This window comes from Coturnix japonica, chromosome 2 (assembly GCF_001577835.2).
Source record: "Coturnix japonica isolate 7356 chromosome 2, Coturnix japonica 2.1, whole genome shotgun sequence".
Taxonomy (NCBI): domain Eukaryota; kingdom Metazoa; phylum Chordata; class Aves; order Galliformes; family Phasianidae; genus Coturnix; species Coturnix japonica.
The window spans coordinates 104,756,212-104,771,718 of NC_029517.1; the positions used below are offsets into that span (position 1 = coordinate 104,756,212).

General features: G+C 35.8%; 1 protein-coding gene across 2 annotated transcripts in view; it reads left to right on the forward strand.

Annotated features, from left to right (window-relative positions):
• Window positions 1-15,507, forward strand: part of PREX2 (phosphatidylinositol-3,4,5-trisphosphate dependent Rac exchange factor 2) — a 162,517-nt gene that overhangs the window by 49,653 nt on the left and 97,357 nt on the right. For both annotated transcript variants that reach the window (XM_015855722.2, XM_015855723.2), the window contains exons 6-8: window positions 1,641-1,802; window positions 8,963-9,096; window positions 11,747-11,850. In XM_015855722.2, the coding sequence (XP_015711208.1) occupies window positions 1,641-1,802; window positions 8,963-9,096; window positions 11,747-11,850 (400 nt within the window). The remainder of the gene's footprint in view (window positions 1-1,640; window positions 1,803-8,962; window positions 9,097-11,746; window positions 11,851-15,507) is intronic.

The window sequence follows — 15,507 nt, forward strand, 5'->3', positions numbered from 1 at the left end:
TGGAAACTCCCTTCAGAGTGAATAATCTCTGTTAGATATTGCACCCAGACTTGTGTTCATTAAAGCTAATAGCAAGGCCTCTGATATCAGTATTAAAAGGATGAAGGAGTCTGGCTCAGTGAAGATTATTAGCTTTCCTGTATGTGTAGTAGTGAAGTTGGATCTCCATTGTTGAATGGAAGTGAAGCATTCAAGTGAATTTAATGAGACTGACTTCAGCTGGGTTTGACCATATCTTTGCTTAAAATGCTTGGGGTAGCGAAGTTTGTTGCCAACATACATTGCTGAATCTAATTTACCATCATAAAACGGTAAATTAAAAACGTATTTGAAAATGATTTTAAAGAAACAGTTGAGAATAACAGTAAGATGTTGTGTGATGTATTTTTAATGTGTTTGCATGTGTATGCTTACCTTGCTGTTATGGCTTAAAACGTGAAGAAAACTGTTAAATGCACTGACAAGCATTAGATATTCAAGTCTCTGAGCTACTGCGGTTTTCTAGTGATAGAAAATAAGATCATATGATCATTAGGAAAGTGAATATTTTAAACACATTTATGCTTAACAAACTTGAGGTTAACATTGTTTATTATTTCAAACTATGAGAGAAAGTAAGAGCAGATTCTGCTTTAGTTGTGATTATTAGGCTATATTTTTTCAGTGCATATGAGTTTAGATTTGAAACAGTGCCACTTAGGAGGCATATGCATTTCATTGCTCCAACATAAAAGATTAAAAGTAAACATGCTAAAGTAAAGATTTTTTTAAAAAACAAGTTAATACAATTGCCGTCAGATAACTGTGGTTTTACAGTTCCCTTGGCTTATTTTAAAATTGCATTTTATTTTTTCAGTGAAGAATCTACAGACAAAACAGGGAAGTCAACTAATGAATCACACTAGATGCTCACTCAAATGAATATATTTATGTAAACTAAATCTAGAGGTGGTGTGCTGGTGGCAGTGTTAAGGCTAATTGCTAAGGCTTCTGAAAGAATGTACCCAACTCACTGTCAGGATGTGCACTGAAGGCTGCACTTTGCTGAGCTGTAAAAGGGGAGCTGGTAGTTTGGGATAGGAAATCTCCAATGAATACAGGCAACTCCACTTTTGTTTTTCAGTATGGCTGCAATTGCCAATAACCATACAAAATCGGTGAGTCACCTAAACTATTGTTCACTGCTCACTTGGGTTACAATAACTTAAACAATAGAGTGAAGATAAAGAAGCTGGTGGGTTTTTTTCTTCTTTTCTTTTCCCTGAGTTGCAGGTGCTAATTTTAATGTCAGTAAACTACCACTTTAATGCAGAATTGTTATCTTTGTTGTTGAACAATGCCATCCCACAATATTGAAAAAAACAACAGCAAATGTCAACATGCAGAAACTCTGAGGTGAGAAAAGTAGCAGAAATAGAAGCTTTTTCCTAACAAGTGATTTAGTTTTATGATTTGTTTCTCTGTGTTTTGGTTTCCTAGTAGGACAAAATTCTGGAGGGCTTATTACTTTTGCACCTAGTGAAAGAAGTCTGTCTGTGATTTGATTTTACATCCTGGTCAATTTAAGCCTCCTGCAATGTTCACTTAGAGATCAAAGAGAAGTTATTTTATTTATTTTTTTTCTTTTAATGTTTTTACAGGAGTTACTGAAGCGGACTCCAAGGAAGCACAGTGACTATGCAGCATTAATGGAAGCCCTCCAGGCCATGAAAGCTGTCTGTTCCAACATAAATGAAGCCAAGAGACAAATGGAGAAATTAGAGTTTTTGGAAGAATGGCAGTCTCATGTTGAGGGATGGGAGGTAATGTCACAGCATGTGTCACTTTGCATTGAGAGAAACATATCAATTTTCAACAAGCATGTATTGCATGGGTTTTATAATCCTGAGGTGAGCTACCCACTTCTGTTAAATGACTTATATTTAGGCTTTATGCTGCAAATTGTTTTGTCCCTGTTCAAGCACTGCTATGTAGAACCTCGCTGATTGGTGTCCACATTTAGTTCAGTGAGTTAATTTCTCATCCTAATTAATGCTTCTGTACCTCTGTCCAGTCTGATCATTGACCTTCAGTTAACTACCCACTATGGCTACTTGCCAAGATTCAACAGCTTGACTGCTGGCAAGATGGGTGACCAGTTTGAAAGCTGACAAAGCTTAATCGCAAGAGGTTCATGTATTCCTTTCTCATTGCAAAGTGGTCATGAGCGCTATCTCCAAAGTTGTAGCCTCAAATCTTGTGCTAATCCTGATTCATATAGGCAATACTTCTTTGCTCTGTGTAAGGTTTGCTGCCTGGAGAAGATAGAAGGAAAAATGTATTCTTTGAATGTTAGCCTGATAGACTGAGATCTAATCTTTTGGCTGTGAAGTGGGAAATGGCCTTCATACAGAACAGAGAAAAGGAAGGGCTAGAGGCATGGACCAGACCTTGAATCAGAGAAAGCTTTAACTGACAGAGTTCCACAGGAAGTGTGACAACAAAAATTTTGACAAGAATACTCAGCTTTCAAGTAAACATTCATACTAGTAAGAAAAATGGTAGAGAGGAAAAACAGTCTAATACAAAGCATTGTTCTCTTCTTTGATATTAGCTGTTGCTAAGACTATGTCTTTGATGCTTTACAGTGTTTTTTCAGTTTCAGCAAAGGTTGTATAGTACCTTAGAGCTCATCCCTGCTCTGAAATTTCCTACTTTTCCCCCTGCATATGTCATTGTGCTCTAATTTCTGTTGTACATTAGTTTACAACACCTCATGTTTTTTGAGCTTGTTCTTTATAAGGATGCCCTCTGCATCTCCAGCAGAGGATTAAATGTCACCCTACTTTCCAGAAAGGTTCAGGAGAAAAAGCACTACCTAAAAGGACAAAAATTACTGTGAATTAAGAAAACCATAATTGGTGTCTACAATACTGTAAAATTATTTCCTGTCTGCTCCATGTGAAACCTGCTGATCTATGGAGGCAAAACTTTCATTTGTTTTTGAGTAGTATCAAAAGATTGTATTGATTCTAAGCATGACAACAACAGATTTTACTTGAGTCACAGTTCTTCCTGTATCTTCAGTACATGGTAGGATATGAAACATATAACTTAGAGTATTTTTCCTTTTCATGTTTGGAAATGTTATTAAAGGCAGCTCTTTGCTATAATTAAGGTAGATATAATTTGAAGGAGAAATGTCTTTTCATGCCTCTAATGTCTTTTCAAGTCTCTTAGGGCATTAGAGTCTTGCTTGAGACTGGCACTGTGACGTAATTCCGTGAAAATTCACTGTGCTGTGAGAAGAGGGATCCTAGCAAGTACAAAAGCTCTGTAATTTTTTGGCCTCAATTCAGTTAAACCTTTCTGTGTAGCTGCATTTAGTTATAACACTCAGTCTGTAAACAAAACAATCCATTAAAGATGAATGATAAATGATATGGAACATGTACTCATGCCAGGATATTGTTCACGGGATTTTTAAGGACCTAAATAAAACAAAGCTTTAAGTGTTATTATTCAGAGGTATATCTTATGTGAAAGTAGTACATATCTTAACAGCTGCTTGTTTTGACATAATAAAAATAAGTTTCTTCTTTGTAATTAGCTTGGCCATGCAGCCATCAGTTATATCTTAAAAAGACTACATGTAAACATTAAAATGCATATTACTTTTATGATAACATCATGGAAGAGACAACAGCAAGCTAAATGGCAAGTTAAGTGCTTATGTTACTAATATTTTAAGGCAAGGTAAACTTGTTAAGTCCTTATAGCCTATCACTGATTTTATTCCTTCTATTATCAGATTTTTAGTTAAGTCTTCTACTGCAGTGATTAAATTCTACTTGCTTTTGGTGCCTCGAGTGTTATGTTTATGTCAAATACATCCTAATGAGCATACTCAAGTATAAAGTTACAATATGATTAATTCAATGCATTATTAGTTATGAAAGTTGATTAAGAACTCTGCTCAAGCATCTAACCCTGAAAAGCAAATCCACTTTCCTGCATTAAGCTTTTTTTTCACTCTTTAAGAAGACTTACAGTGGTAAATATGTTTGCTGTTGGAAATATATTAATGAGCAAAGGTAGCAATATGGACAGAAACATGTGAAACAGACTTTGTCTCTCTCTGCTCAGAATGTGTTCTGTGAACCGTAACATAGTAATTTCCTTCCAACATTGATTTTCTTCCCCTAGATTTAATTTATAATTTCACTTATGTTTGAACTCTGAACGAGTGCCTTTGTCTTAAGATAGTCTGTTTTCAGAGCAGTTATGTGGTATTTACTGTAGTTGAGCTGATCAGGTTTGATGTTATCATATGGCAGCCACAGGTTGCCCAATCTGGCAAAACTTTCCTGGACTTAATATGCACATCTTTTGCAAGCATGAAATATGTTTAGTCCTTGAAATGGTAAGAATTCCAGAGCATTCGTAGGAACTAACAATGTTTTGAATGGATCCAAACAACAACTATGAAAACTCTCTGAATGTGATGTATGAGGGTGGATTTAATTAAATAAACATCTGGTTTTCTGCGTAGCCTAAAAATAAAGAGGAAACTTGTTGGAGATTTCCTTCCAGAAGGAAATGCTTAGCACGTTGCCTGGCCCCAGCTAGAAGGAAAGGGGGGGAAAAATGACTATTTTTAGAATCTGATCAAAGCATGGCTTGAATTCCTATACATAAGTGTCATAAAATGAAGCTTGTATTTGTTATAACAAAAATACAGATTCATGGAAAAATGGAACATCTGCTTCAAGAAAGGAAATTAAATGAGAAAGTCATTATACTCAAAATTTTCGAAGTGGTTGAATTTATTTGCCTGATTCCAGAACTTGTGTAGGTGGCTGTCTCAGCTGGAGAATGGCTCAGCATCTGAAGGAGCCAGTAAAATTTGCGTGGATGTTTTAGTGACGGAAGAAGAAATAAAACTGTTGCATTTGTTCTAAGCTGGAACCAGAACAACCCAGTGTGACTCACAGGCCAACTTAGTAACAATAGCATGGGATATTCTGTTTTGTTGTATAATCAAACAGCACTTTAACAGAGATTTCTGTTTTAAATTCCAGACGTTTTAACCCATTTTCCTGGTTTACTTCTATTTCCTATGCATATATGCAAGTACTGAAATTTAAAGTAATTATTTTTGGCCTTTATCACTGATAGAATGATGGCTCCTGAATCAGCACAGTCAGATCTTCATATTTGAATGAAATTTGCTCAGAATATGTGGTAACTTCTGAAAAAGCTGAAACCAACAAATACAGCTTTTGAATACATAGTAGTAATTTTTTACTATCAAAGATATGTATTTAATGACTTAAGGATGCTTGTACTTTATATCAATAAATGAGTTGTAGCATAGGAGCAGTGCTACATTGAGCAACAGTATGATCTTCACTAGCAAGCAGTGAATATAAATAAATGTTTTCCTGAAAATTTTAATAAAGCTATTTACTTTTCACTTTCTAATTGCTCACATTTAAGATTTCCTTGGTAGATTAAGTTCAAATATTTAATGAGAGCATTTTTGTCTCAGAAGAACTTGGTAATTTTTGTTCCAAAAGTTTGTTCAGTCTCACCATGGAGTCAGCAGCCTCTCCTGCTTATGGGACAAGGGTGTCTTGTTACTTGTAGCCTTGAACTTGCCCCATGAGAGGGACTGCTCAGAGCTGGATAATTATGTTATCCTAATGGCCTGGGTATGAACTATAGTTTGAGCATTCCTGATGTAAACCCTTGTTTAAAGTGTCCTTCTTTGGGATGTTTTTTGTCTCTTGGGGATGCTTTGGAGAGGAGTGCTTACCTCAGATGTAGAATCACCTCTACTTTCACATAATACACCATTCCTCTTCTTTCCCTCTCAACTCCTTTCCCATCCAAATTCCTTATGTGTTGAACACATAAGGCATGGCACAGGGAGCAGAAGCAGGGATATTTCAGCACCGGCAGTGTTATGTAGGAGAGCCAGACGTGACTTCTGATCCAGTTATCTTATTCCCTTGGACTTCAGGAAATGCAACAGTAATAACATAATTCACTGACCTGAAGCCACAGCAGTATGGGTTGTGATCTTGTCATAAGACATAGGATAAGTGAAGTTAACATTGTTCAGTATTTGGAAGGGAGGTCTCTAAGGGAAAGAAGTACCGCTAGATTGTTTTCATCATCCAGTAATTTGTATTAGAAGAGGAAAGTGAAGAGGAAAATAATAGTAAAGTATAGTAATGTAATACAGATAATACTGTCATGTTGCAGCATTAAACTTGAATCATAAATGAGGTAAATTTTGCAAATTGGGGTAACCTGAAATATATAGATATAGCATTTGTATAAAATATGGTATTTTAAGTCATGATTCTGGAATAGTAGCAGAACTCTTTTGTGTCACTGGGAGAAGGTTAAATTTTTCTGCAGTGAAAATGTGTCTTTCAATATAAAGTGATGAAATGATTTAATTAAATGTCTTCTCTGTGAAGAATACACCCATTTGTAGAAAACTGAAACTACTGATACAGTTTTGAAACTTTACAATTATTTTTTTTTGGTGCCCAGGTAAAAATGATTATTTTCCAGCAAAGACAGAATTTTCTGATAAAACAAGGCAACATGAAACCCAGACCTTTAAAGTTAAATTCCAACAAATTTTAAAAGCAGCGTGAGGTGTTGGTTACTCTTATTAATATACAAATGCAATGAAATAGAATGGAAAGTAATATCCTACTTGTCTGTAGTTCTTAGCAAGAATTAAGTACAGTCTTAATTTATGCTTAGTTTACATTATTGAATGTGATTTTAAGGTGCATCAGTGTTTGGTTTCTAATAAGACTGTAAAATTAATGTGCTAGCTTCTGGTGCTTGATTCTCTCTTAGGAAAGGAAGTATGGCCTAGCAGCTACAGATGACATTCATTTTGCCTCATTTTATCCTAAATAGAAACAAGAGTGGTTACTTAGCACTGGTACTGAAGTTTCTTGATTTGTAGAGCTGAATTGTGGTTATAATTGTGCAATCTCTCTTATCTCTGTAAACAGCCTGTTTTCCCCTTAGAGCAGAGTCTGAGCTATTGCTCAATAATTGGAGCTGTGATGTACAAAGGATGAATGGTAGGATGAAGAGCTGAGAGTGAACCCATGATTGCTTCCTGGTTCTTAATTGAGTGCTTTTTTTTTTGTGGGCTTCTCTGATTAGATCAAGAAGAGGAAGTAACTATAGCTATTGCAAGTAGAAAGCATTCAGAACATGTGCAGACAAAAGGAAAATCCTGGCTTTTGCAGATTTTCCAAGTTGAATGTTGTCTGCTTAAAATTAGGCCAGAGCTGTATGTTTTTAGGTGCAGCCAGATGTGTAATTTTTGATGGGATGGCACGGACTAATGTAGCACAGGGATGGGAGCTCTGTCCCTCAGGAACACGGATTTGTGTGTCAGATGATAAGACAGTATATTCTGTCCTGTGCTTTAGCCACACCACCACCATGAAGCTGCACAGATTTTGGGAAGAGTGGCTGGAAAATTACATAACATAAAAGGACCTAGGGATGCTTGTTGACAGACAGCTGAATGTGAGCCAGCAGTGTGCCCAGATGGCCAAGAAGGCCAGTGGCATCCTGGTCTGTGTCAGAAACAATGTGGCCAGCAGGACTAAAGAAGTGATTGTCCCGCTGTGCTTAGCAGGGGAGACACCACACGTCAAGTACTCTGTTCAGTTTTGGGTTTCTCACTACAAGAAGAATGTTGAGTTGCTGTCACGTGCTCAGAGAAGAGCAGTGAAGTTTATAAAGAGAATAGAGAGGAAGACATAATGAGGACTGGCTTAAGGAAGTGCACTTATTTAATCAGAAGAAAAGGAGGCTGAGTGGAGACACCATTGCTTTCTACAGGAACTTGAAAGGAGATTTTACAGTTGGTGGAGTTCAGTCTCTTTTCTCTGCTGACAAGTGAGAGTTCCTGAGAAAATGTCCTCAGGTTTTGCCAGGGGAGGTGATTAGACCAGATATGAGGAAGAACTTAATTGAAAAGATGAAGACACCCTTGGAACAGTCATTGGAACTGACTGCCCAGGAAAGTGGTAGAGTCTCAGTTTCTGGAGATAGTTTGAAATGTGTGGATGTGGTGTAGTGGTGGACTCATTTGTGCTAGGTTGGTATTTGGATTTGGTGACCTTAATGGTCTTTTCCAACCCAAATGATTGTCTGAGTCTATGATTTTCAGAATAACAAAGAACAACTTTAATTAAAGGCAGGCTTCCTCTGGAGGTTAGTTTGCCATTATGAGGCACAGAAATGATAGGAATTTTTCATAGAACTATTTGTGGAAAAATGTTATTCCTTGTTAAAGTTGCTTCTTTTTCATTAACTTTTTTGAAAATGCCTGCCTTCTTTTCAAATAGCAGTGATCTGCCTGAAGCAAAATGAGGCATGGGAAATTTCAGTCCACGTGTACAAAGATTAGTGAAATTCTTTACCTTCAGTGTGTGTTATGTAGTATGCTAGACAGTCTTAATAGTATATGCTGTAGTTAACTTTGCTTGAATTTTAACTGGTACTGATTTTCATTTTGAGTCTATCTCTAGCTCAGTTCAGTGTGGAAGTATATATATATTCTTAGTGATGCTTAAGTTCAAAGTTACCTTCACTTTCCAGTTGATCTTGGCATACACTGTGTGTTTCAAAGCCACACTTTCACATATTACTTAATCAATATTAAAATTACTGAGACATGTTGGCCTGATTTCAAATGTAAATGTTCAAAAAAGGAACAAACCATTACTCCAGTTACTAGATGAAAACAAAGCTAATGTTAAACATCATTAAGTAAATTTTTACAAAATATTAGTTACAAGGTAATAAATTACCATATTTATTAATCTTGATGTTTTGGAGAGTAGTTACCTTTGTATGTGTAAGAGATTTTGTCCTTTCTCGATGTGGAATTCACACAAAAAAATGATCTCTCTCTCATCGTCCGTAGGGGTCCAACATCACTGATACGTGCACAGAGATGCTGCGAAGTGGACTACTTCTGAAAATTTCAGCAGGAAATATCCAAGAGCGGATATTTTTTCTCTTTGATAACCTTTTGGTGTACTGCAAAAAAAAGCACAGGTAAGGAATTCACTTATACTTTGAAAAATCATTTGTGTTTTTCTCATGGTAGTGCTAGTTCTTTGTGTATTTTTTTTTTTTTTTTTTTTTTTTAATATTTGAACAGCTCCAAAATAATTACTGTGATTAATTGTAGTCTATGCTTCAGCATTTTCAGAGAAAACCTATTATCTGGAATAGATGTATTTAATTCAAACACTGAGAAAGTTTTGCAGGATTGCAGAAACAAAGTGGTGATGTACAGAGAGAAGGAATCTGTTTGGTCAGACTTCCACAGTGGGTTCTATGTGATGGTTCTACTGTTGTAGGAAGGGTAAACAATCTTCTAAACAGATCCTTTGTGGGTCCTTAAGATACAAGATAGACCTTGGAAGTGTTCTCAAATGCTGCAGCCAAATACAATTCTTTGCCACTGATAATAGAGACCAGATCTCCAGTGTGGGCACCACAGTATTCATGTGTTGTGTACTACAGCAATGACCTGAGAATGCTTCAAAAAACAATACGATGTATATATATACAACTAATCAGTGGAAATTTGTACATAAAGTGTATGAATCTGAAACCAATATTTAAGTGATGCTTTACAATTTCACTAACAATTTTTTGTTGTCTTATATGGTGTATAGTTTATGTAGGATACATTCACATTAATTTTTGCATAAAACTTATCATGGCAATAATTTTGTAATCATATTCATAATACTTTATACTTCTTTACCAAATATTTTTTACTCATATAACATTCATCCATTAGCATATGGCTAATGGATGAATATCCTTTTATTCTCCTTGCATGCTGATTATAGTCTTCTGGCTAGATGTACCACCTGTACAGCTTCTTGCTGAATTAATTCATGGGAAAGATGTTCTCAGCAGTACACAGTTGGCAAAGCAGAAAATAGTAGTGCAAAGCATCCACCAGCCCTTTTTGATCAGAAAAATCCTATGAGGAGCTCTCTAAATTGTAAAGTTGCTGAGCTTGTTCTGCAAGGGCATTATTCAGACTGAACTGGAAATGTTTGTTCTTGCTGTGGCTTATTATTGAAGGAGATACTGGGTAACTTAGGGAGTGGTGGGGGAAGTGTTTAAAACTGCCCTTTCTCAATTAGTAGTTTCCTTATATAGAGTATTCTGTTAAGGAAGAAGCATTTACCTGTGAAAAGAGTTGTCATTTATACTTTATTACATGTAGTGCATCAGTCCTTTTTTTAAGTTTCAAATTTTGCTAATGCTGAAACAGTTGAATATGAGCCACTTAGGAAACCTCTTGGTTTTCACTGTATTTAGTACTGAGTAATGACTTTATGGATTTGAAACTGCTCAGTTTGATGTAAATGTACAGCATTCTACTGTAAAACCATGCACTTTCAATTTCTAATTATTATTATATCTAATTATTATAATTAAGTTACTGATTATTTTGAACCTTCTCACTTGACCACCACTAAATTATATACCTTATATACCTGTCCCTTTGGCACAGTTTCTAGATAAAATGCATTGTTGGATGCAAACATCAAAACATGAAATGTCAATGATTTGTTTGGATTTGTACAGTCATGTCGTATGCATCTTTGGCTGGTGCGATGTCTGCACACAAGTATAATGCAATTTAGAACATACTTTCAGAGAATTTGAACAACATTTTGGTGGGAAATTATGATGTGTTAGCAAGGTACTTTGTGTACTGATTCGCAAGTAGGCAAAGGAAGCTTGTATTTTGATAACTTTTTTAAGTCTTTTTTTTTTTTTTTTTACAATGCAAGATATTTTATATAGTTTTTGAATGTTCTTTTCAGCATAGTTGTATTAACATGGATAAGCTTTAGTGTCTTGGATACAAATGTTATTTGGTTTAGCAAACGTGGGAGAAAAAAACATACTGAACCCCTTCTGCTTGCTACTGTAATGATGGAGAGACGTGTTATTTTCTGAGAATCAGTATCTCTCTTGAGTGAGTGAAGGTCAGAATGGTCATTAATTCTTGGAAACTGACCTTTGTTTGAATACAGTATTAATTATTGTTATGAGGCTGAAAAGGGCAGAAGATCACCTCTGGTTTATCTTACATAGGAAAAGCTGCATGGGACTAGGAGTCTCAAAAAACCTTCAGTAGGTATGGAGTTATACCAATGCCTACACAAAAATTCAGCAATTTATGATCAACTCTTATGTGAGAAATGACTTTATTGTTCTTCCATGCATAAACATCATAAATTAGAATAATGTGTATAGTACAAGATTTATATCTATAGGTGTTATTTTCTCAGTCGTGCTACTCTTGTTATGAATTTCTTGACAAGTATAAGGAGGTTAAGCCAGGAGGAAACATTCTCCCATGCTGTATTTTGTCTTTAACGACAGAGTGGCATGTAGGTATCAAGGCAGTGGAACAGGACATTTAGTATGAGACTTTGTTTACAGAACCTCTTGTCATCTAGTAGATTGTATCTAGTTCTTGTCAGAGGTAGCATTTTGTTTTAAGGTCAGGAGTGTCCTATTCAGGAATGGTTACCACAGTTCAGCTGTACAGGTGTAAGTGGGCTGTGATGCTTTCAGTTGTCCTTAAATGCTACATGTACAGATAGCATTGCAGAAACAAAGCACAAGATTATGAGTGACTGCTTATCTGCTCCTCTTTGATCAGGCGATTGAAGAACAGCAAAGCATCTACAGATGGCCATCGTTACCTTTTTCGGGGCAGAATAAACACAGAAGTGATGGAAGTAGAAAATGTAGATGATGGAACAGGTGAGTATATTTGTGCTGCTAATATACAGAATAGTCTTATCCTGGTGCTGAAATCAAACGAAGCTTCATAATTTCTTTGAAAATAAAGAAAATAAAAAGACACTTCAAAAGAGCAATCTGCTCTTATCAAAACTCTACTTCTGTGACATATTATTGCTTTCATACTTTATTAGCTCAGCAGTCGTAGATTACTTTTATGCTAGCATGAATAGAGTAATAAAACAGAGTAACATTTATTGCTCAACTGGAATCATATGTTTAACTTTACAACATTACAGCTCTACTAAATAGTATCCCTAGGCAGCTGATGTATTTGCAGTAGCAAATGCTAGATTTGTAAGGTGTTTGAGGAAAAGAGAAGAGTTTTTTTATAATACTCTTAGGACATAATAAAACAGGAAGCATTACTTTATATTTCCAATGATTGTATGACTCATTGGATTTCTAGTTTTCTCTTCTACTTTTCTTTGCAGTTTTCTATGACTTTGAAGGTTCTCTTCCAGAGAAAACCAATTAACTCTCCTTTTATTAGTTGACATTACTTTAATTATAACTCTTGGCATTGATGGGACCAGAAAAGATTATATCCACCATGAATATTCTAAGAACTTTGTAACACATCATTTCATTGTTTTCAATTCCACATATTGCCATGCTTTAAACAAATATTTCTTCTATTGTCTTTAGTGAAGTTTTCTTCCTTTCTCTCTGTTCATCATCTATTTCTCAAGGCTGTCATTGCTTTCTTCATTGGCTTGTTCTAGCTGTTCCATACTAGATCTTGTTTACACTGGCCTTTTGTTTCCTGTGCATTCATTTTCTTCCTCAGTGAATTTTCAAGCACAAGTTATCCCCCTCTCAGTTCCGGACTCCAGTAGTCTTATTTCCTCCATCAGTAGAAAATCTGGCTACCTTACCCATTTCCTAAAGCCTTGCATACAATACTGAAGGCCATCTTCCTTCCTTTTCACTTCCTCTTCTGAGCAATTTCAGATCTTGTTGCTTTGATATATGAAACATTTCTATAACCTGTCCTCCTTTCCTCACTTCAGAAACATGAGTTAATAGCTTGATTATTTTATTTTGTGTATTATTCTCATCTTTTTTCCTCCACATCCTCCAGCCTTCTTCATTTTTATTTGTCCAATATCCTAGAACAGTATTTTTTTGTAATTATTCTTTTTCATCTTTCTGTGATTCTCTTTGAAATATGGAAATATCTGCCATTTCCCTGGCTTGTGGCAGCTTTCCTTCCGTTTCTTGCTTCCTATCACTTTTTTCTTTCTTTTATATATATATATATATATATATAAATAAACTTGTTTTTTTCCTTGTATTTAGAAGTCCTCCTTGTGCTGGTACTTCTGTCAGTCCTATCACGATGCTGTTCTTTAACCTTCTGCTGTCTTATTTTCTGTACTGTTCTTATTCCTTGCACCCAGATGTCTTGTTTCTCAGCCCCTGTAGTCATCTGTGTTTGAACTTTAACCCTGCAATATTTTATTGCATTCTTTTTGCCTTATTTCATTCTCAAATGTAGCAATTTGTTCTTTTGAGCCTTGTTCATAGAAGCTTTGCAAGTGAATGTTTGTTATATTATTTTCTTTTCCTTAATAATCTGTTATCCATCCTTCTCCATAATTCTAATTTCAGAGTACAAGCTCTTAGGGGCATAGTGCTTTTATTTTCGTAGCTGTACATGACTCTTTCTCATGTATATTTCATAGAGCTTTTATAAACATTAAAGTCTTTTTGAGTCTAGATCTTACTTTCACAGATCTTTACTGCAGATTTTGGGATCATCTGTTGTCTTGGTACAAACAACCACAGTGCTTCAGGGAACTGGATAACTGAGTGTGTTTGCTTTCAGCACTGATAAATGTAGGAGTGTAGTCTTTATTGTTGATAAACAGATGAATAGAATTAGGAAAACAGATTCCTGGTGTGGTTAATTGTCATGCTAATGACATGCCTGCTAAAATTAACAAAGTTTTTTCTTGACTGAGCAGTGCAGTTGGTGGAAGCTTTCTCTTCTTTCCTTCTCTCTTCCTCTTCTTCCTTGCTTTTCAACATCATGAAGCACTCTATTTTGTTTATTCAGTTTTTAGAATTCAGAGGAAAGTAGATTTTTAAAGGCTTTCACCCGTCATTAAAAGAGTGCTATTTGGTTTATGAATACAAGCACTCGATGCTTAGGAAATACCAGATTTATGGTTTATTATGTTAGTTCTGTCTTGAAATAAAGCATGAAACAGAAAAGTCACTGTGTGATAATAGTAACCAGGGATTGCTGAAAAAGTGTATAAGGAAGAGGCAGGGAACTAAAACTCTGCAGCAACCGTGTGTTTGGTGTTTCTGAGCGCTGGTGATCCTGAGAGTCCAGATTATTTATTTATTTATTTAGAAAAGAAGTGTATTGTATATGGCACTAACAAATTGCTTGATATGCATCTCTCAAAGGCTTGAGTGTTGAATTTTGTACAAACTTTGTTACCAGTCACATTGCAAGCTTTTAATGTATTGTTGTGTCTCATTAGACCATGTGTTTCCTCACCTTTTCTTGTGAAGATAGAAGTTTAATGATTGTTATTATGCTTCCTTAGACAGCAAAGATCATCTTTAAGTCTTATGAAATTCTCTCTGCTCTGACCAGGATGTCAGATTTCCAAACCCTTTGCTTAGCCTGAGTGGCAGATATGGTTACTTTGCTGTGAAGTGTGCATGTTTCCTGTGCAGCTGGCCCATCAGTGCATGCATACCTCCTGTCTGGCCAGCCAGGCAGCAAGTGTGAAGCTCTTGATCAGATTTTGTCCAACAGCCTGTCCAAAATCAGCAAAATGTTGTATGGAATGGTACCAGAATGCTGAAATGCCATTAAAATGACTATGATAGCTTGAGGAATTATTGTGATGGGGAGCACATGGACCAAAAGAGTAAAGGGTGTCACAGTTAAAGGCAGAGATCAAAGTTGAGTGGGTTATTATTGCCAAATTTGGTGGCAGCTACCAGTTTTTATCCACCTGAACTCACTGCCAACTAACATTAGGCAGTCTTAGCACCGAGGTAGGTGTTTGCACTTTTCAGAGAGTTCAGTGATTTTTAAAGGAATGAGATAGATTTGTTATCAGACTGCCAGCACTCAGGGTCATGCAGTTACAGAAACTCAGAGGCGGTGCAAACTGTAAATATCAAATGCCAGTTTGTACACTGAGATATTCAAGCAGCTGGATAAGCCAAACTTTGTGAATTAAACTCTCAAGTTAACATCAAAATTCAGTTCATGGTGAAATATAGGTATCTAAATCTGTGTTTTTGACTGCTTTTTTTTTTTTTTTTTTTTTTTTTTTTTTACACACAATTTAAATTGCTACATTAGAGATCATATTTCCCCATCAAACAGGAGTGTTGGGTTGACAGATGCATGATAAGAAAGATAATAAGACCACAGGAAAAATATTACCCTGTAGTTTTATACACATTATCCTGCAAATTAAAAGTGAATAAACAAAAAAGTGCAACTGGTGCCTAAATGCTAGATTTTTAAGTCCATTCAAAAATAACACAGTGGCTTGTGAAGTTTCTCTAGTAGCCCTCCAACCTCTCATCTCCAGAAGGCTGTGGCAACTCAACTGATAGCTTCTGTGTGAGACTTTATTT